General features: G+C 55.0%; 1 protein-coding gene across 1 annotated transcript in view; it reads left to right on the top strand.

The window, feature by feature from the left end:
• Nucleotides 1-13,323, top strand: part of PTPRF (protein tyrosine phosphatase receptor type F) — a 68,573-nt gene extending 55,250 nt beyond the window's left edge. Inside the window, exons 21-34 of the mRNA XM_052637623.1 lie at nt 1,918-2,033; nt 5,003-5,035; nt 5,786-5,883; nt 8,884-9,007; nt 9,152-9,327; nt 10,041-10,160; nt 10,455-10,609; nt 10,685-10,970; nt 11,072-11,250; nt 11,464-11,590; nt 11,773-11,898; nt 12,147-12,301; nt 12,381-12,516; nt 12,867-13,323. Of these exons, the coding sequence (XP_052493583.1) occupies nt 1,918-2,033; nt 5,003-5,035; nt 5,786-5,883; nt 8,884-9,007; nt 9,152-9,327; nt 10,041-10,160; nt 10,455-10,609; nt 10,685-10,970; nt 11,072-11,250; nt 11,464-11,590; nt 11,773-11,898; nt 12,147-12,301; nt 12,381-12,516; nt 12,867-12,935 (1,900 nt within the window). The 3' untranslated portion in view covers nt 12,936-13,323. The remainder of the gene's footprint in view (nt 1-1,917; nt 2,034-5,002; nt 5,036-5,785; nt 5,884-8,883; nt 9,008-9,151; nt 9,328-10,040; nt 10,161-10,454; nt 10,610-10,684; nt 10,971-11,071; nt 11,251-11,463; nt 11,591-11,772; nt 11,899-12,146; nt 12,302-12,380; nt 12,517-12,866) is intronic.
• Nucleotides 13,324-20,903: the final 7,580 nt, after the last annotated feature.

Genomic DNA, 20,903 nt, shown 5'->3' with positions numbered 1-20,903 from the left:
GTCACCCTGGACCCTCCTCCCTCCCACTTACCCCCCAGTCTCTCGTGAATATCACTTGACCTGCCCCCCACCCCACCGTGAGCTCCCCACGAGGTGATGCACACGCACGTGGCACGCCTCAGTCCTGCCTCTTGCATAGCTGTGGCCTCCTCCTCTTCTTACCGTGCCCGTTCCTCTCTGTCCTCCTCCCAGCCTGAAGGGTATTTGCAAAGATTTACTTTGTCACCCTCAATATAAAACTCGGCTTTAACTGGAGAGTTTTATAGCCTGTCTGCAGCCTGACGGTCCATCAGATGCCTGGCTGCTCTGGCCCCTGCCACCACCCCTCCATCATCACCGGCCTGGCCTGCGCCCCTCCACTGCACTCTTGTCCCATCCTTGGAGACGCCTTTCCAGGCTCTGGGGCCACGAGGCTCTGCCAGGCCCCTCCCACTCCCTGCTCACTCTGTCCCCCACTGTCTGGTGGTGCTGCCATGGGAACATCGCTGGGCCTGTTCCCAGCACCCAGCACAAGGCTGTCAGCGCCCACTTGTTGCTCCTTGTGTCTGCACACAGGTACACACCCAAGGGGGCCTGTGCCCAGTGCCCCGTCTCTCCCTGCCCTTGACCCTGACCCTTGACCTAGACCCAGTGCCTGCTACCTGAAGTTAGCTCCTTCCTCCCAGGCTGAATAGGGACAAGCTCGCCTGGTTCAGGGCTGGAAGATCCCTGGGTGGGGAGCCTGAGGAGCGACTCCCACGCCCACTCAAGCCCCCTCCACTGCCATCTGGGTCCTGGCGTATGCCAGGAGAGGTGACCCCCTCCCTGTGAACGCCACGTGGGTGCCGTAGATCGGCCCGCAGTGCCCCCCTGTGTCATGAGAGGGCCTGAGTGTGTGTGGCGGAAACAGTGACGGTTCCTTTCTTCTGTCCTTGCCTGTCTCTCGGGACCTAGTAAACAAGAAAGGTAGGAGTCCTTCCTTCTCTTCACATGCCTCCCCCTTCACTTCTTGTCCCCGTGCGCACTGCGGGCCCATCGGGGAGGGGCGCTGCTTGGACCGGAAGCCTCCTGGCCTGCGGCTGTCTGGTCAGCTCAGCAGACACCGGGGCTGGCTGTCACTCTCTCCACCTGTGCCCTGCACAGGGGGTGCCCCTTCTCAGGAGGCAGGCTTAGCTCAAAACTCTGATGCTGCCCATGCATGCACAGGCCGACTCGGAACTCCCCAGAGCCTGCCCCCAGGCTCCCAGGTGTCTGAGGTCACCGCAGCGCTGCAGGAGACAGAGCCTGGCCTGTGTGCAAGGAGCGCCGGCTGCAGGGCAGTGGGGAAGTGTGTGGTGCACACTGACGCACACTCGCATAAGTTTCCTCCCCGACACAGCTGTGTCCACTGCGCAGAAGCCGTGGACACTTGTCAGCAGGTGGACCCCACAGTCTGTCTTTGATCCTGTCCCTGTAGACTGGGGAGCCGAGGCCAGCAAGGGAAGACTCTGCACAGCTAGGGGAACGCCTTTCCCTGCTGCTCTGCGCCTTTACCCTGATCCCAAGAGCCAGGCAGCGGGGGCCCAGCTCTGTGATGTTTGCATATCTTATGTGTTGTTTGCATGTCTATTCCTGGTGACTCCTGCTGCCTCAGCGTGGGGGTCTTGCGGACAGCAGCCACTGCCCAGCCGTGACCTGTCCCCGTGGGAAGGAGCCACCAGCCTCTGCGACCCCTTCCTTTCTTGCTGTGCTGGCCCACTGTCCACTCCTACCCCTGCTCCCTCCCCATCCCACCCTGTGAGGCTGCTCTGGCCCTGGCTCCCCTGCGCTCAGAGACCCCAGGCCGGGATGGGAGGGGCAGAGCTGTGGACACAGAGCTCTGGGGCAGCCGGCCATGCCACGTGTCTCTGTCCTCCGCCTGGACCTCGGTTCTCACCAACCACCCTTCTGCCTCTCCAGGAAAAGGACCCACTCCCCATCATCCAAGGACGAGCAGTCAATTGGGCTGAAGGACTCCTTGCTGGCCCACTCCTCTGACCCTGTGGAGATGCGGCGGCTCAACTACCAGACCCCAGGTAGGGTGGCTCCCCCAGCCTGCCTGCCCCGCCTGGGTGTGCCGGTCTCCGCCCAGGGACCCTGGCCTCACCCTGGCCCCCGTTTCCTGTTCCTGCCTTCCCCCCTTCTCCCTGAACCCATCGACTGTGATGAAGTGACCAAGGAACCCCGTATCCAGTGGCCGGACAGGCGCTGCAAGGCCTGGAAGCCTCGGTGGGTGGGGTGAAGCTCCTTAGACCCTGACCTGTCTTCAGTCAAGCCCTCCAAATATAGGTCCGGGACCTTCACAGAACCCACATCCCAGCCCCGGGGTGGCAGCCCCTGTACCTGCATTCTGACCCCTGCACCCAGAAGAGGGGTTTTTTCGGGGGGGTGGCTCATCCGATCTTGTGGCAGGATGGGGATGTCTGCACCTCACCCTTCCTGATGGCTGGGCCCAGATTTTCCGTGTGAGCCCTAGGACCCAGCAGAGGACCTGGTGCCTGCCCCTCCTTCCCCACCACTGTCGTGGGCTCTCTGGATATCATTCCTTGTCTGCACCCCAGCAGACACAGCTCAGACTTCTTCCCGGGGGAGGCAGGGTCATTCCTCAGCTCCCAGGTGCTCTTTCCATCATGACACCTCTCACCCTGGGCTGGGGTTGCCTCAGTGACAGTCTGAGCTCTGTGAAGCCAGGAATTGTCTTCCCCCACCGCCATCTCTTGGGTTGTGCACATGGTGGGTCTTGTTGAGAGCCCGTGAATGAGTGAGCTATAGCACACACGAACTACTTAGCCCTGAATGCTGAATGACCGCACCATTTCATGGCTGGAAACAACAGCAGTGATGTTAGTCTCACAGCTTTTATGAGTCAGAGATTCAGACAGGAGCATAGCAGGAGCAGCTTGTTTCTATTCCAGAATATCTGGGCCCTCAGCAGGAAGACTCAAAGGCTAGAATCATTTAAATGAGAGATCAGCAAACTGTGGCCTGTGGCCAAATGTGGCCCACCACCTGTTTCTGAAAATAAAGTTTTATTGGAACACAGCCATGCCCTTTCATACATGTACTGTCTGTGGCCGTTTTCACTCTAGAGCAGTTTAGTAGATATGATACATATGTCCTTAAAGCCAAAAATATTGACTCTCTGGCCTTTTATGGGAAAGTTTCCTGACCACAGAATTCTGGAGACGCGTTCATTCTTGTGTCTGGTGCTTGATCCTGGAGTCAGCTATGGGCCCACCTGGGGTTTTCGGCTCTCTTCCTGCACCCTGGGCTTCCTGACAACACTCCGAGTGCACGTGTCCTGAGAGGGAGAGAGCCAGGCTGTTGCAACCAGGTGTGGTCAGATCTGCAAGGAGTCGGAACTCTGGGGTGCTCGGGTCTGGAGGGCAGAGAAGCTGCCCCTGAGAGGGATGCGAAGCCCTAGGGGCCTTAGTCAGGCAGAGGGGCTGGGAGAGAGCTCCTTTCGGTGACAGAGGCAGGTGCATAAGCAGCTGGGGGGCACTGTGTCCTGTAGCATTGGAACCCAGAGCTGAGTCTGGAGGGTGAGCCACAGAGCATGCCTCATGCCAGGCTAAGGGGTTTGGACTTCATCTTGAGGGTGCCAGGGAGGCATGAAGGGTTTTCAGCAGGGGAGCATTGGGGTCAGAATTCAGCTCTAGAAGCGTCACCCTGGCTATGGTGTGGAAGGCAGATTGGAGGGGGAGAACCCAGGGCGGCAGACCGTTGTGAAGGTGCTGAGGACCTGGCCGTGGTGCTGGTCGTAGGGGCCTGGCTGAGCAGCAGAGCTTGGGCTTGATTCTCCGTGGGGTGAGGAAATAGGGGCAGGGGTCCCAGGATGGCTCTGTGATTGCTGGTTGAGCAGTGGGATGGCAGGTCCACGGGGACCTCCACACCGACATCTTGGCGGGAACCACAGGATGGGGAGGTGCTGAGGAGCACTCAGCGGTCAAAGCCTGCAAATAGATGAGCTCTCCCCGGAGAAGGGCGCAGAGAGGGGAGAGCGTGGCCCAGGAGCAGCCAGGGAGGGAGCTGGAATGTTGAGGAAGGATAGATGCAAGGATGGCCAAGGATGGGGAGCCAGACAGAGAGAGGAGTTCCTCTGAGGCCAGGCTGAGGGGGCTGTGCGAGAGCCTGTGGCTTTGGCAGTTGGAACCTTGGAGAGGTCCGAGTCCCGGGCAAGGAGCCTTTCAGCGGGTTGAGGCACTGTCAGTGGGGGATGAGCCAGTGGATATGCAGGCCCTGCCGGGATCTGGATCCCTGTGGCTGTGGGGATCTGAGAAGGGAAGGCAGGGTGGAGCACAGGGGATCCGAGGTGGTGTTATAAGGGATGGGGGACCAGAAGGTCAGGAGGCCATGGCCTGGGGCGGGCCTTGGGGCAGGGCATGGTGAGGGTCATCAGAGGTGCTGAGGTCAGGGGACGAGGCTGCTGGCTGGGAGAGGGGTCTCTATGCACAGGGTTAACCAGGGAGGGGAACCAGTGACCAGAAAGAAGGGTTGGCTGGAATGGTGGCACCGCTGAGGGTCCCCCTTCCCATGTTTTTAGTTCAGCAAATGTTTATTATTTTCTCTCGTAATCTAACTTTCCTTCTGAAGATGCTTGAAATGCACAGAAAAACTGAGAGAGCGACACAGTCTCCATCTGCCCATCCTTACTGGGGGACTCACCCTTCTGTTTCTCGCCACACGTGCCTTCCCTCTCTCTAAAAGCACACTTTTCTTTTGCCAAATGATCTGGAAATAGCCAGGGTCAAACTTGGTTACCAGAGGCCACGAGGTTGGCTTGAACCTAGAATTTCATCACAGGAAGAGGCCCCCAAGGCCGTGCAGGCTCTAGGGGGTGGGAGACGGGCGTCTGTCACTTGGGCGGGGTGGAGCAGAAGGGGCTAAGGTGGGCCAGCCCTCCGAGCTCCCCAGACCCCCACTGGCTGCGATCCAAGGGCGATGTAACCAGAGGTTAACGGGTGTCCTTCTCTGGCCCCGCTGTTTTTGTTCTTTTTCTCTGCAGGTTCCAGTGTCCCCAGTTGCCCGAATATCTCAAGTTAGTTTTTCGCGCTCCCCGCCTGGGGCCCACTCTGGCTTCTGTGTGTCTCCTCTATCTCTCACCCGTCGCCTCTCTCCTCCCTTGAGCTCTTCTCTTCCCTTTACCTGTCTTTGCTCCACCTTCTCACCGCCCCATCCCACTCTCTCCTCGCCTCTCCCCCTTCCTCCGGCCGCCCCCTCTTGTCTCTGCCTCTCCCACCTCCCGACTCAGTCCAACTCCTTTCCGGTGCCTCTCCCACCTCCTCACCCCAGTGTCTCCCTCCTCTCCTCTCCCTCTCCCTCCGAGCTCTTCCTCATCACTCTGCCGTATCTCCGTACGTCATGATCACTCCATCCACATGCTGGGTGCTGGGACGATGAGGTCACAGAGCCTCCCATGGTGACTGGCGCCTTGAGGGCAGGAGCGCTGTCCAGAGGAGGGCCCGCGGGTGGGGCACAGGCTGAAGCAGCCCAGCCCCGTCCCGTCTGCTGCCCTCCACCTGGGCGTCCGGCCCTGACCTGGGAGAAGGGCCAGCCACTCAGCACCGCGTCGCAAGGCCATGCCCACTCGTGCCCACGGCATACATCCCCCCGCCCTGACCCTTCCCGTCCCCTGGCCGCCGTGTGCCCTACCACCCCTGTCGCCGCATGTGCTGCTGTCTCCATGCCAGTCACACGTGTTCACATGCGCACATCCATGCATCGGGCTGTCTCCGCCCCCCGCTCAGGCCCCACGCTAACTCTGCTCATGTGCCCGCCCTGCTCCCAGGTATGCGAGACCACCCGCCCATCCCCATCACCGACCTAGCTGACAACATCGAGCGCCTCAAAGCCAATGATGGCCTCAAGTTCTCCCAGGAGTACGAGGTGAGACGTCCCTTCACCGCCACCACCCCCACCACCATATGCCTGGCCCCAGGCCAGCTCCTGTCCTGCCTCAGGCCCCTGCTGTGTGTTTGGGGAGTGGGTGGTGGGCTCCAGGCTGCCCAAGAGCACAGACTGAAGGGGTCAGCAGTAGCCAGTGGGGAAATCAGCTTCTTAGGTACCAGGCCTGGTCAAGACCTTTCAGGCACACCAAGATTAGGACACAAAGTCACATGCCCCTGTGCTAACGGAGGCAGATAGAAGGTCATAAACACAATCAGTAATAACAGCTGGCATTTGTAGAGAGCTCCCTGCCAGCCAGCTCCAGGCTAGGCACTCTGCATACACCATCTATTTATGTCCTCCCTACAACCCTATGAAATGGGAACTGGTGTTATCCCATCTTACAGATGAGGAGGCTGAGGCTCTGAGAAGGGAATGGCTTGTCTAAGGTCACGTCACTGATGAGTAGTGGAAGCTGTCTGGCAGCCTGTGCCTGCACATGCGTGTGCTCAGAGTGTCTGTCACAGAGATGGGGAGTCTGGGAGCCTGACTCCTGCCGCCTGGGCTGCATAAACCCTCCTGCTCCAGGTGCTTCCTTCACTGTGGTTTCTACCCTGCCTGCTTCCAGGAGGCGCTAGCGGTAAAGAACCCACCTGCCAGTGCAGGAGACATAAGAGACGTGGGTTCGATCCCTGGGATGGGAAGATCCCCTGAGAAGAAAGTGGCAACTCACTCCAGTGTTCTTGCCTGGAGGGTCCCATGGACAGAGGAAACTGGTGGGCTGCCGTCCACGGAGTCACAAAGGGTCATGCAGAAAGTCACGACTAAATCGACTGAGCATGCACGCACGCTGGGGGCTCAGACTTCAGAGCACTGCTCCATGACCTGGAGTGAAGGCTTCTAACTGCCAGCTGGAGAGGTGCTTTGCTAGTGAAGGAGGAGATAGGGAGAGCCCAGACTCCTCTGAGGAGTACTGGTGAAGGTGTTGTTAAAGCATCTCCTGCCTCAACCCCACTCAGTCCCCCCTCCCAGCACAGGCCTGGCAGGGGATTCACCTCGGTGGATGATGGATGGATGGGTGGGTGATTGAAGGGCTAGCTCTGCCCTGCCTGTGCATCCCTTTCCCTCCAGTCACACGTCCACCCTCCACTGTGCTTGCTGTCCTGGGCACCAGGGCTCCACTTCCAAGGGCTGTGGGTCAGGTTTCTGCAGAGGAAATTGAGCTTGGCAGGTGGATTGATGATCACATCTGCCTAGAGGACAGGGTGCTCCCTCTTCCTGTGGAGCTCCCACTGGGGGGCCTGCCCTGCACAGGGCCCCACCACGGGGGGGATGGAGCCACTGAGTCAGGCTCCCTGCCTCCAGTTCCCATGAGGCCTTCACTCATCCAGTTCCACGTCCCACTAACCCTTCCTCCTGTGGGGCCCTGCACCCCACTGTCCAGGCCCGCGGTGTCCTCCTCTCACCTTCTGCCACTTTTCTGCTCGCGTCTGTGCTCCCCTTACAGATCTTCCTCCTTCAGGAAGCCGCCTCTGGCCACCCTGGCCAGCCGAGAGCTTTTCTGCAGCCAGGTTCCGATAGCTCTGTTACCTTTAATGATGAGCATCATCAAGCACTTAGCCTGTGCTTGCCACTGGGAGTGTGGAGACAAGTGCCCACAGGGAACTCAGTCAGTAGGGAGATGAGTGCAGACGGATACATAAATGTGACCTCGTGCCATGTTGGTAAATGTGCAGATATGCAGAGAAGGTCCTCCGACAGCAGCACGAAGCAGGCAGGCTAGGGGTGGGGTGTGCTGGGGTCTCACAGAAGTGTTCACTGACCTGGGGAGAGTAACTGGCTGGTGCAGAAGCCAACAAGCAAGTGTTGTGCTGTGCTGAGAACTTGGGGTCGTATTCATCTGTGAAAGGAGGGTAATAATAGAACTGGTTTCATGGGAGGATTGGGAGAGAGAATACAGAGCGCAGAGAATAGCGCCACACACACGGTAAGTTTTTGCTGAGAGTCAGCTGCTGTTGTCATCCGAAGTGACAAGGAACCATGGAAGGCATTAAGCAGAGAGTTGATCATCAGATTGGCATTTTATAAGGATAGTTCTGGCTGCAAGACAGAAGGAGGCAGGGAAAGGGCAAAGGAAGGTGTAAGGGAGATGCCCAGTCTGAGCAGGGGTGGCCCAGCTGAAGCCCTGGCAGCAGGCTGGTGAGAGCCAAGGAGCTGGGGGAGCACTGGGCCATGGTGACGGATGAGAGAGGGGGCACAGAGGAGTTTGGAGGACTACTGGCAGGTTGTGGCCACAGCTTTGGGGTAAATGAGGACAGAGCCCTTCACCGAGATGGAACCCCAGCAGCAGAGCCAGGTTTGCACAGGGGAGCTAATGAGCTCAGCTTGGCAAGGGCTGAGACTGAAGAAGTGTGGGGCATCCTGGTGGGATGTCAGGGGCCAGTGGGCTCTGCAGACCAGGGCTCAGGGGAGACTCTGGGCTACAGCTGAGTTACGTCAGCTCCAGCATACGGCCGTGAGGTCATCCAGGAAAGGTTGGAGAGTGCAAAGAGGGCCTAGGAATGAACCCCGGAGAAGCACTGTGTCCTGCCTCCGAGAAGGAACAGCCGGAGAGGGAGGAGGAGAGCTGGGCGAGGCCATGCAGCGGTGTCTGGAGCCCAGCAGCATTGGGTCATGCACAGCTGGCCGCCTCTCACTTCTGCCCTCGTTGGCTAGCTGGGTGCAGGGCTTGAGGGACTTCCCCTGCCCACTCCCCACCTCTACCACTCTCCTAGGCAGGGGGATTTGGTACCTTGGTGAGAGGAGTCTTCAGTCTGTCACCTTGCTGACCAGTTCCATGGTAGCCTCTGTGCTCCATCGCTGGGGAGCTGGGGCTCAGCCTTCCCCAGCACCACGGGACAGAGCCTGTACTGTGGCCTGGGAGCAAAGGCAGATGTGGGCACCACGCTAGGTAGAGATCGGCTATTACCCCTCTCCACCTGCCTCTTTCCTTCCCTGCAGTCAATTGACCCGGGACAGCAGTTCACGTGGGAGAATTCAAACCTGGAGGTGAACAAGCCGAAGAACCGCTACGCCAACGTCATTGCTTACGACCACTCTCGAGTCATCCTTACCTCCATCGACGGTGAGCCTAGGGCAGGGGCCCCTCCCATCCCCTGGCTCTCTTCCTCCTCCTCCTTACTGGGTGACATCTCCTCCTCCAGAAGAGGCCCACAGACTAGGTTGGAGGCCCGAGATAATGCTCTCCCGTGTCCCTTCCTGCCCGTAGGTGTCCCCGGGAGCGACTACATCAACGCCAACTACATCGACGGCTACCGCAAGCAGAACGCCTACATTGCCACGCAGGGCCCGCTGCCTGAGACCATGGGCGATTTCTGGCGGATGGTGTGGGAACAGCGCACAGCCACTGTGGTCATGATGACGCGGCTGGAGGAGAAGTCCCGGGTAAGGCTGTTCAGGTCCCTGCTGGGGTTGGAGGGGGGTCAGGTATAGATACTCGGGCACCTCTTCCTGTCCCTGTGGGAAGACGCCCTTCAGGGGACTTGCCGAGTGCTATTGTTCTCCTGGGTTGTCCTCGTATCCCAGCTGCTGGGTGCTCCTGGGACGTGGTATGTTCCCCAGACGCCAGTGGGTTTCTACCGTGTTAATATGTTGTCCCAGATGCTGTCATCTTCCAAGAATGTTAACATGTCCCCCAGTTACTGCATGTATCTGGGATGTTCACGTGTTCCCTAGATGCTAGAGTGTTGCTGGGGCCTTAACACATCTCCTAAGTTAATGAGTGGAATAGAGCTGCTGTTATCTGCTTTTGCACAGCAAAGCATTGACTGGAACATAAAATTTACAGAGCTTGAAAATGGTGTATAAACGTTATGGGTAAATTTGGCAGAAAACGCACCTGGTGCGATCTGGTCATGAATAAACGATTTTCAATTACGTCCCGTGTTTGTCTTGCAAGGGCAGGGGTGGCGGCCTAGTGTGAGGCCCTGATTTGGTCTGGTGAGGGGGTGGCATGATGAATCTGAGATCTCGGGGACCAGGGGCCTGGCAGCTAGCACAGCCGGACCTTCTACCAGCTCCTGCCCCGGGCCCTGCCTGTCTGAGCCTTTGGGTCCCTCTAACACCCTTGCCCGCACCCCCATGCTGTCCCTCTGCAGGTGAAATGTGATCAGTACTGGCCAGCTCGTGGCACCGAGACCTACGGCCTCATCCAGGTGACCCTGCTGGACACAGTGGAGCTGGCCACCTATACTGTGCGCACCTTTGCGCTCTACAAGGTACAGCCCTGCCCCGGTGCCTGGGCTCAGCCTGGAGCCTGTGAGCACCATGGTCTGAGCGTGGTGTGCTGGGGGAGCGGGCGCGGGTGGGAATCCAGTGTTGGAGGTGTGAGCAGACCATGCCGGCCGGTGCTGTGGGCGGGGTGGATGGAGGCAGCACCTGAGTTCCTTCAGGCTGCCCTGTGTGACTTCCGAGTCCTGTTGGAGAGCTGGGGTCTGGCCTTGGTGTTGGGGCAGGTGGTAGCAGGCATGCGCCTTGGCCACTCACTCCATCTCTGCTGCCGTCCTCCGCAGAGCGGCTCCAGTGAGAAGCGGGAACTGCGTCAGTTCCAGTTCATGGCCTGGCCCGACCACGGAGTCCCCGAGTACCCGACCCCGATCCTGGCCTTCCTGCGGCGGGTTAAGGCTTGCAACCCCCTAGACGCGGGGCCCATGGTGGTGCACTGCAGGTGAGGGGGTGCTGCCCCCCGGGGTGGGCCAGAGGTGAGGGAGGCCTCTGCCCAGGCTGAGCCCTGTTCCCGCAGCGCGGGCGTGGGCCGCACGGGCTGCTTCATCGTCATCGACGCCATGCTGGAGCGGATGAAGCACGAGAAGACGGTGGACGTCTATGGCCACGTGACGTGCATGCGGGCGCAGCGCAACTACATGGTGCAGACCGAGGACCAGTACGTGTTCATCCATGAGGCGCTGCTGGAGGCCGCCGCGTGCGGGCACACGGAGGTGCCTGCCCGCAGCCTCCACGCCCACATCCAGAAGCTGGGCCAAGTGCCGCCCGGGGAGAGCGTGACTGCCATGGAGCTGGAGTTCAAGGTGGGCTCGGGGCTGGGCCTGCCCGGCTCCGGCGCCTGGACCGGGCCGTGGGGCCGGCCCCCCCAGGAAGCCCGGCCTGACCACCCCTTCCCTCTCGTTAGCTGCTGGCCAACTCCAAGGCCCACACATCCCGCTTCATCAGCGCCAACCTGCCCTGCAACAAGTTCAAGAACCGCCTGGTGAACATCATGCCCTACGAACTGACCCGTGTGTGTCTGCAGCCCATCCGCGGCGTGGAGGGCTCTGACTACATCAATGCCAGCTTCCTGGATGGCTATAGGTCAGCATGCTCGTGACTGCCCACCATGCCTATGAGTAGCTGGGTGCACGCCTGGCCAGTGGGAGGCACAACAGAGTCGGGCTGGCCCGGGAGACCTGGGTGGGCTTCCTAGAGGAGGGGTGATCTGAGTGGGACCCCAAGGGACTAGGCAGCCATAGGGAGACCCGAGGGGCAGTGGCACCTCCAGCATGTCCCGTCTTGTGTCTGCCCCAGACAGCAGAAGGCCTACATAGCCACACAGGGGCCTCTGGCGGAGAGCACCGAGGACTTCTGGCGCATGTTGTGGGAGCACAACTCCACCATCATCGTCATGCTGACCAGGCTTCGGGAGATGGGCAGGGTGAGCACACCAGCAGCCTTCCGCAATCGCATCCGTTCCCTTCCAGCCCCGTAAGCACAGCTGCAGACCCTTACTGCCGCCTGCAGCTCCCAAATCCTCTGGAGCCTGGCGCTCCCCTCCCCTGCTCCTCTCCTCCCCACCTCCGCCCCTTCTGACCCCAGGGCCGGGCCCTCTGTCCACAGGAGAAATGCCACCAGTACTGGCCTGCAGAGCGCTCTGCTCGCTACCAGTACTTTGTTGTCGACCCGATGGCCGAGTACAACATGCCCCAGTATATTCTCCGAGAGTTCAAGGTCACGGACGCCCGGGTGAGTGGACAGGGGAGTGTGTATATTTGCATGAAGGCATGTTTGTAACACTGCCGGAGCCCCTCTGGGGTGGGGGCTGCCTGCATGGTACCCCAGCTCCAACCGTAGGAATCGAAGGTAAGGTGTAGGGGTGGTGAGCCCATCTCCCAGGATGGCTTCAGGGTGCTGATCTGTGCTGCTGCACTGCCCGCCTGGCCAGGGGGTGCTGCCACTCCAGCCCTGACCCTCGGCCCTGCCACCTCTCCCAGGATGGGCAGTCGAGGACGATCCGGCAGTTCCAGTTCACAGACTGGCCGGAGCAGGGCGTGCCTAAGACGGGCGAGGGCTTCATTGACTTCATCGGGCAGGTGCACAAGACCAAGGAGCAGTTTGGGCAGGACGGGCCCATCACGGTGCACTGCAGGTGGGGCTGACCCCGCGGAGGGCTGGGCGGGTCGGGGGCCTGGGGGCAGGAGCCCTGACCCAGTGCTCTCCCTGGGCAGTGCTGGTGTGGGCCGCACCGGGGTGTTCATCACACTGAGCATCGTCCTGGAGCGGATGCGCTACGAAGGTGTGGTTGACATGTTCCAGACCGTGAAGACCCTGCGCACACAGCGCCCAGCCATGGTGCAGACGGAGGTATGCAGGCCACTGGCCAGGCTGAGGCTGGCTCCTCCCAGACATGCCACTGGCGTTGCCTGAGGTGCAGGGGAGGGGTGAGCCGGACACACTCCCCACTCAGCTGCTGTTGCACTGGGTGCTGATGGTATGCCTGGCTCCCAGCTAGGGCCACACGTGGCAGTCCTTGCAGGGGTACACGATCTAGGGGCAAACTGGGGTGGCAGGGGGGAAGCCCGAGCAGATGTCTGGGTCCAGCCTCTGCTCCTGGCCAGCAGAGGCTAAGTCCATGACCCGCTGGCTGCAGCGCATGTGCCCTTGGCCAGGTGGGGGGGGTATCCGCCCATGCTGACCGGCCCCCTGTCCCATAGGACCAGTACCAGCTGTGCTACCGTGCGGCCCTGGAGTACCTCGGCAGCTTTGACCACTATGCAACGTAACTACCGCCCCCTCTCCTCCGCCACCCCCGCCTGGGGGCTCCGGAGGGGACTCAGCTCCTCTGAGCCATACCGACCATCGTCCAGCCCTCCTGCACGGATGCTGTTGGGACCACAGCATTTCAGGAACATTGCCACACCGCACAGACAGCCCAGAACTGCCCTGGGCGAGGGGGTGGGCCCGCAGGCAGGCACCACGGCGCGGTCTCTGTCCGCTAGGCCTGCCCCGGAGTCACTGCGAACTCTCTGTTCTGCTGACGCGGTTCTCATGCTTCTCATGGGGTGGGGGGATGGGAGCAAAGCCTCCCTTTTTATACATTAAGTGGGATTATAGACAGGGATTATAGCCTCTTCCCTCTGACTTTTCTTTTTGCAAATTCTTAACTGCAGACTGGGCTGCTGTGGGGGACAGGGGAATAGTTTGTTTTCTCCTTGAGTTCACTTTGGATCCTTTCCTTTGGTACGACTTTCGCTGCTGCAGGACGGAGCGTGCCTTCCCCATGTGTGTGGAGCCGGGGCCGCCAGCCTGAGTGGAGGCACCGCTGATCTGGCTGCCCTTCCAGTCCTGCTGACAAGACCCTGTTTCAGCCAAGTGCAGGGAAACACATTTGGGGGGTTTAATTTCTGTTCCATTTTTCCGTAAGAGCCTTATTTGAGGCCCCACAGACAGTGGTGGGGGAGAGGAAGTGGGAAGCCCTCACCCCCAGTCGTCTATTCCAGTGCGTGTGTAACATTCACAGCCCAGACCCACAGATATGTCTGGGGGAGCAGGCGTTCCTCATCACCATCGTGTTTTGCAAAGGTTAAAGATAAAGCAAAGACGAAAAACAAACAAAAAAATCCAAAAAAAAGAGAAAACCCAAGAAAAAAAAGAGAGGTACCCCCTGGCCTCTGCTTCAAACCCCTGAGAGGGTAGGTGACTCTGGGTGCCTGGGGGTTCCCTCTGGGAGCCCTGCCTTTTGTCTGGCATTGCAGGATGGCACGGTATTGGTAGGCTGTGGGTCTGGCCACATGGCCGAGACGGTGGGCACTGATCAGGGTGTGTGCCATGCCCCACACACCTCAGGGCCAAGCAGGGGTGCGGCTGGCCGTTCAGGTCCAGGCCAGTGGGCCTGGTAGCACATGTCTGTCCTCCGAGCAGGGGCCAGATGACTTCCTTCCCTGGTTTGTAGCTGTCTTCAAAGCCCCCAAGGAGCTCTCTTTTCCACTCCTTCAAGATGCCCTCCTAAACCAATGTGGCAAGACTACTGGACTTCTCTCAATGGTACTATCCTCAACCCTTATTATCTCGGCTTGCTGAGGGGCAGGGAGAGGGCCTCTTCCTCTGGGCAGCACTATCTAGGTAGGTAAGTGGGGGCGGGAAGGGTGCATAGCTGTTTTAGCCGAGGGACGCGAGACGGACGTCCCCAGGTCTAGCTAGGCTGTCAAGACCAACAGTCCAGGGTTGGTGATGTTGAGTGAGACATTCGTTTTTACCTTGTGGACGCTAGTGCTGTAGAGCTCACTGTTGTACACAAGTCTGTTTTCTATTTGTTAAGGAAACTACAGCATCATTGCATAATTCTTGATGGTATTAAATTTGAATAATCAGATTTCTTACAAATCGGGTCTCTTGTCTCCGCTCTTTCTGGAATGCGAGTCTGGGCTGTCAGTCCCTCGGGGGGGTTCTGCCAGTTTCCTGCTCCTCAGGAGACCGTGTAACTGTCCTGAGGATCCGGTGACGAGACGGGCTCGCGGGATGGTGACCAGTTTCAGATGGGAGCCTGAAGACTGAGCCACCAGGTGTGTGGAGGGAGCCACTCGCGTGAGCCCCGGCTCCCAGGGCTGGCAGCACACCCCCTGCCAGATTCTGGGTCGCCACATCCCCTTCTCCTTCACCTCCTCGCTCTCCTTTTCCCCTGCTGTGCGGAAAAGAATGGCACTGTGGAGTGGCAGCCAAGACCACATGGAAATTGGTTAGAGGATGCTAGTAATTCCCGCAGTGCGGGTGTGAGACCCGGTGTGGCCCTCTGGCTCCTGGACACAGCACCATTTGTAGTGGGCTCTCCACTGGTAATCAGATAAGTCCTACCAGGGTGGAACCTTGGAACTTCTGGGGACAAAGGAGACGGACAAGGTCCAGAACAAGTGGAGAAGAGAAATACGTGTGATCAGCAGTGACCAGACTAGAGAGAGTATTGTGGTGAGCCCAACACACAGGTGCTAAGGCAGCACCTCACCCTGCAGTGGGCTCAGGGAGGGCTTCCTGGAGGAGGTGATGTAAGCCACCTGAGTGTTACATAGGCTAAGTAAGGCTTGCTTTCAAAAGATGAGAACAGCATTTCCAATGGAGAGAGTAACTTGTACAAAGGCTTGGAAGCAAGAAACCAACTAACAAATATGATAGACTACAGAGAACACCCATGACTGGGGTAGATAGACATAAGGAGACTGCAGGCAGCTGAGGGGCTTGAGCTGGTTGTGGACTCCCTGCTGGGTGGCGAGCCTCTGTACCATGCTGAACAGAGGCTCTGAACCATGCCTTTGAAGCCTTCGCTGCGCCCCAGTGTTGCCAGCAGTCTCTTTGGTGGCCATGGTTCCTCTAGCTCCTAGCTCAGTGCCTGGCATACTTCTTTTCATTCAGAAAAACAGTGCCATCATTGCATGATTCTTGATAATTAAATTTAAATTTCTTAATAATGAGCCATTAAACATTTTCAAGTGAGGGTAGGTATCAGACTGTCACTTGAAGAGCAACAGTGTATGAACTGCACCAGGCAGTCTCTGCATACACTGTTTTACAGACATGATCACTTGGCCTCAGAACAACTCAGCAGGCAGACCCCACCGGGCAAGTCGATGCCAGAGCTGGGACCCACAGCTGGTTATGGCTGTTCAGAGCCCCTGCCCTTTCCATTGCCTGGTGCCAGGCTCCCTCTTGGCTGTCACCCCCTCCCAATCCACTCCTCGAGGCTCCAGGGCTCCCCATCACAGTGTGAGGCACCCCATCTACAGGTTCCCCGATCAGGCATCTCTTCTCTTTCTTCCTCACCCTCACTAGTCACCAGACTCTGCCCTTTGGGCCTCTTCTGCACCTGTTTGATTCTCTGCATTTCCGGGACCCGCCCTCTCCCTGCTGCCATGCCTGCTTCCTGGTCTGCCTGCCCCCTGCCCTGCCCCAGCCAACCCATCCTTGGCATTGCCACCAGAGTGATTCTGTTAGCAGACGTGCCCACGACACTGTTCTGACAAGACCTGGCCAGGCCTTCACAGTCAGCCCAAACTCCATGGGTTTCTGAGGCTGCAGGACCCTGCTGTGCAAGCAATTTGAAATAGGTATTTTTCATGTGATCCTCACAGCAATGTGTGGGGTGGGTCCTATTAGGCCATTTTGTAGATGAGAAAATCAGGCCTCATTCAACAGATAACTTGAGCACTTGCCGTGGGCTACTCACATCGGGGCACAGACTTCTGCCCGGGTGGTGTTTATCCTCTTAGTAGGAGGATAACATGCACGTGAAAAATAATACATGTATATAGTTTGTTAGAAAGTGATAGGTTCCATAAAAGGGGGGAGGAGATTAGATACACGGGGAAGGTTTGGTTAATAATCAGGGTGGTCGAAGGAAGCAGCATTGAAAAGATGGGATTTGAGGAAAGACAAAGCTGGTGATAGATAGGCCTGAACGTCTTTGAAATGAGCATCCAGGCTGAAGAAGCAGCTGGAGCAGAGGCCCTGGGCAGGAATGTGCCTCATGGGTTGAGGCACATGTGGCTGTGACACCGTGAGCAGGGGATGGGAGAGCAGTGGAAGATGAGGTTGGAGAGGAAATGGGGTAGCTTCCAGGCCGATGGGAGGACTTTTGGCAGAAATTAGGTGTAGTGAGACAGAGACCAGTGGCTAGAGTGGCTAGAGGCCAGTTCTGTCTTGGAAGCAGAACTAAGAGGATTTGTTTATGGACTGGATGAGAGAAAGCAGTCAAGGTTGACCCCACAGTTTTGCCCTAAGCAACTGGATGAAGTTGCCATTTATTGAGATGGGGAAGCTATACATAGGAGCTGAGGAATTTGGAAATTTCAGGAGGGTCTGCTTGACTCTTCAGAGCTCTTTCCCCACTGCTCCCTGCCCATAGCTAGAGACAGAATCAGATGCATAGAGGAAAAAATATATATATTTAGAAGGAAATACACCAAAAGCTGTGAGTGTGGGTGGCTTTTTTCTTCATAATTTTCTAAATTTTCTGTAAAGACTATTTTTAAAAGGACAAACTTTTAAAATAGTATAACTAATACTTCATTTTATTTCACCATGCTGTGCCTCTTGGGGGACTCTTAGTTCCCTGACCCAGGGGATCAAACCCATGCCCCTGAAATGAAAGCGCCAAGTCCTAACCACTGGCCTGCCAGGGAACTCTCAACACTTCATTTTTTAGAACAACAAAAATCTTCCATATAGAAGTGTAAAACATTAAAGTTTCCACTGTTTCCTTGCCCCCCCCCCAACTCCCTGGGGGGAATTCCAATTTATTCTTTATTCTTCTGGGCATTTTATATGAATCTTGAAACATGTATAAACTTTATTTTTATACAACTGTCACCCTGTTGTTCATAGCTTTCTGCAAATTGCTCTTTTCATATTAGTGGGAACTTCTTTCCACGTTAGTTTTTACCTGAGCGACTGAACTGAAACTGTTACATACTCTGTTATGGATACGCCATAAATTGTTTTAATGGTTATTATTGTAGCTTTTTTATTAAAGGAAAAAGTAGATACAGACTTTCTGGGTGCTGTAGTGGATAAGAACCTGCCTGCCGATGCAGGGGTCACGGGTTCGATCCCCAGTCCGGGAGGATTCCACGGGCCATGAAGCGGCTAAGCCCGTGAGCCGCAAGTACTGAGCCCAGGCGCCCTAGAGCCTGTGCTCCACAACAAGAGAAGCCACCTCGATGCGAAGCCCGCTCAAGGAACCAAGGAGTAGTCCTCGCTCACCACAGCTAGAGAGAGCCCGCGCACAGCAGTGAAGACCTAACACAGCCAAAATCGAAAAGTGGGTGCGCGCCTTTTCTTTAATAAAAATAATTTAAATAATGCCAACAGTCTTAAAGATACAAAACCAAAGGTAAAGTGAAAAGGTAAAGTGGGGTTTTCCTCCCTCCTCCCCACAACGGTTTCGTTTCCTAGAGCTTCTGATTTTAGTCGTTTGGGTCTAAGCAGTACATCTTCCACAGTAAGCGGCATAGTAGTACACCTGGTGAGTCCTCCACAAAACCTGTGGAATTTGGTCAATTTAGGTGGACTCCCACCTGTTGCTCTTGATTTTGTTGTATATCTCTTTTCATTCTTTATGAGCTCTCTCATGACTTTAAACAATATATTTAAACATTTATTTCCTGATTTATCACCCTGAGCAGTATCCTTCTGATTACCCTCTATGAAGAATGAGAAAATTAGCTTACTCTCCTTGATTCTCCCTCCTCCAATTACCATTTTTTATTTCTCATTGTCAAGGCTTATAATATTTTCTGATCTGTTAGTATAGTTGTCTGATTCCAAATATCAAAAACCTATAAACAGCATTTTAACTGGCTGTTTATGAAAAATCTTTCCAGCATCCATTTCAAATAAGTCTCTACTTTTTTCTTTATTTCCTTCCCTTCTGGAGCACACTCCATTCCCACAGTTTCTTATACAGCATTTTGAGCCTTTTTCTTTACTTTGGTAGAATACCCCTCACAAATTTTTTCTCATAGGATTATAAACTTTCTGGTTATTGTATTCCTGAAAATATATTTTTCTTACATTCACTCTCAGTTTTACCTTTGTCTGGCATGGGCTTCTTTATTGAAAAAAAAAGGCGGGGGGGGGGGGGGGGCAATATCCCTGGCGGTCCACTGGTTAAGACTCTGCACTTCAGAGCAGGGGAGTGTGAGTTGCGAGTTCAGTCCCTAGTCTGGGACCTAAGATCCTGCATGCTTTGCAATGAGGCAAAAAAAAAAAAGTTTCCGGAAACTTTTAAAGCTATTGTTTCTAGTACTGTATGAAGCAGTTGTTGAAGGAGGAAGGTTATATGGCACTGTTATTGATGCTTTGCTAACAGGTTTCTTTATCAAGTTACCTTGATATTTGCTTGATCACCAGCTTGATTTTTTTAATTGTAAATTCTGAACTTAAACCCAGTTCAGGCTTCACTTGGGAAGAAAGACCCTTGATTCGGGGATCTTGGGCTTGTGCTCTTCTCAGCCCTGGTTTATCCGTCAATCTGAGTTCATCTACTTACTATCTTTCAGAATTTTTCTGTTTGAAAATCCTTTGGAGTATAGCTAATATGAGTATCTAAATTGGGGTTTTCCCCAAAAATACTTATTTGTTTAGGTCACCTTTCTCCCTGTCCAGATTGGTAAGGCCTCCTTTTTATCACATTTGAAGTTATTATAAGTACAGCATCTACTCTGTACTCTGGGCCTAAAGTTTGTTTCACTTGTCCGTTCATCTAGTCTAAGCCAGAACTACTCATTTAACTTGCATGGCTTTGTTTCATTATCTGACACAGCTAGCTAGTCCCCCATCATTATATTTTTTCTTAAAACTAGTGCAAAAAACAATAGTAATAATTAGTGCCAGTCCCTGTTTTTCCTCCAGTAGATTTTAAATTATTTCTTGAAAACTCCATCCTCAATTCTGATTGCAGATTTTATTGATAAAATTGACAACAATGTATCTGAAGAATATATGTTAATGTAAAAGAAAGAAAAGCTGATTGGGCTCTAAACGAAGCCTAAAATTTAAGATCAAAAGTATGCTTGCCCATCCAGCCCTGCTGAGAAGGAGGAAACACTATCTGATGTGTGCCGCCATCCCAGCTTCTAGAATGGAAGCTGTACGTCAGGCAGTACAGGCTGTTAGCGTCCCCAGGGTCCACAGCCCAGCGCTTTAGACATTATGCTCTTCTTCAGTTCTTGGCTCATCTCTCCTTGAACCTTTCACACCAGCTTTATCTAAATACCAGGGTTTCTCAGGCACACTTTGCAAAAAGCTTTGTAACAATCAAGGGGTTAAATCTAAATCTTTCAAATCAATAAGAACAAAAGTAAACACCCTAATAGAAAAACGGTCATGGACACAAATAGGCAATTTACAAAAGAAGATACACAAATTCCAATTAAATAGGGGAAAATACTCAGCCTCACTATTAATCAAACAAGTACAATCGAAGGAACAGGGAGGTACTAGTGTGTAACAATCAATGGACTAAAACACACTAATATGCTGTGGGGATTTGAACACCCAGGTGGCGCTGGTGGTACAGAACCCACCTGCCAGTGCAGGACACCTAAGAGGCTCTGGTTCGAGACTCCCTGGGGCCCAGGAGATATGGAGGAGGGCATGGCAACCCACTCCAGTATTCTTGCCTGAGACTCCCATGGACAGAGGAGCCTGCTGGGCTACAGTCCATAGGGTCACAAAGAGTCAGACATGACTGAAGCAACTTAGCACACACATGCATATTGTTAGTAGGGATAGAATCAGCTTCTATCTTTTTAGGGGGAATATTTGCCTTGTCTATCAAAAGCTGTAAAATATGCTTTGCCTTTGACTCAGTGATACAATTTTAGGAATGTATATAAAGGAAACGATCATACAAACATCTAAAAAATCTATAGGCAAAGACTCATGGCAGCATTGTTTATAATACTGAAAAGTTAGAAAAAACCCAAAATAGACACACACAAACATAGCCTACAGCCTGGCTCAAGTGAATTTGGAGACCATCAGTATCTGCATCACTTGGGAGCATTTTAGAAAATGAATCTCAGGCCCCACTCTAGACCTACTGAATCAGAATTTCCATTTTGACAGTTTCTTAGGGCATGTGTAAAAGAAATAAGCACAGGCAAGGATATACACATTTTAAAATGTTAGCAGTGATTTTTCCAAGTGGTGATGCTCTCTGTTTGGTTTTCTCTTTGTTTTTATTATTGTTGTGGTTTGCA

This window comes from Budorcas taxicolor, chromosome 3, assembly GCF_023091745.1.
Source record: "Budorcas taxicolor isolate Tak-1 chromosome 3, Takin1.1, whole genome shotgun sequence".
Classification (NCBI taxonomy): Eukaryota; Metazoa; Chordata; class Mammalia; order Artiodactyla; family Bovidae; genus Budorcas; species Budorcas taxicolor.
Note: the sequence above shows the minus strand (reverse complement) of the source record. Positions and strands in the feature narration are given on the sequence as shown.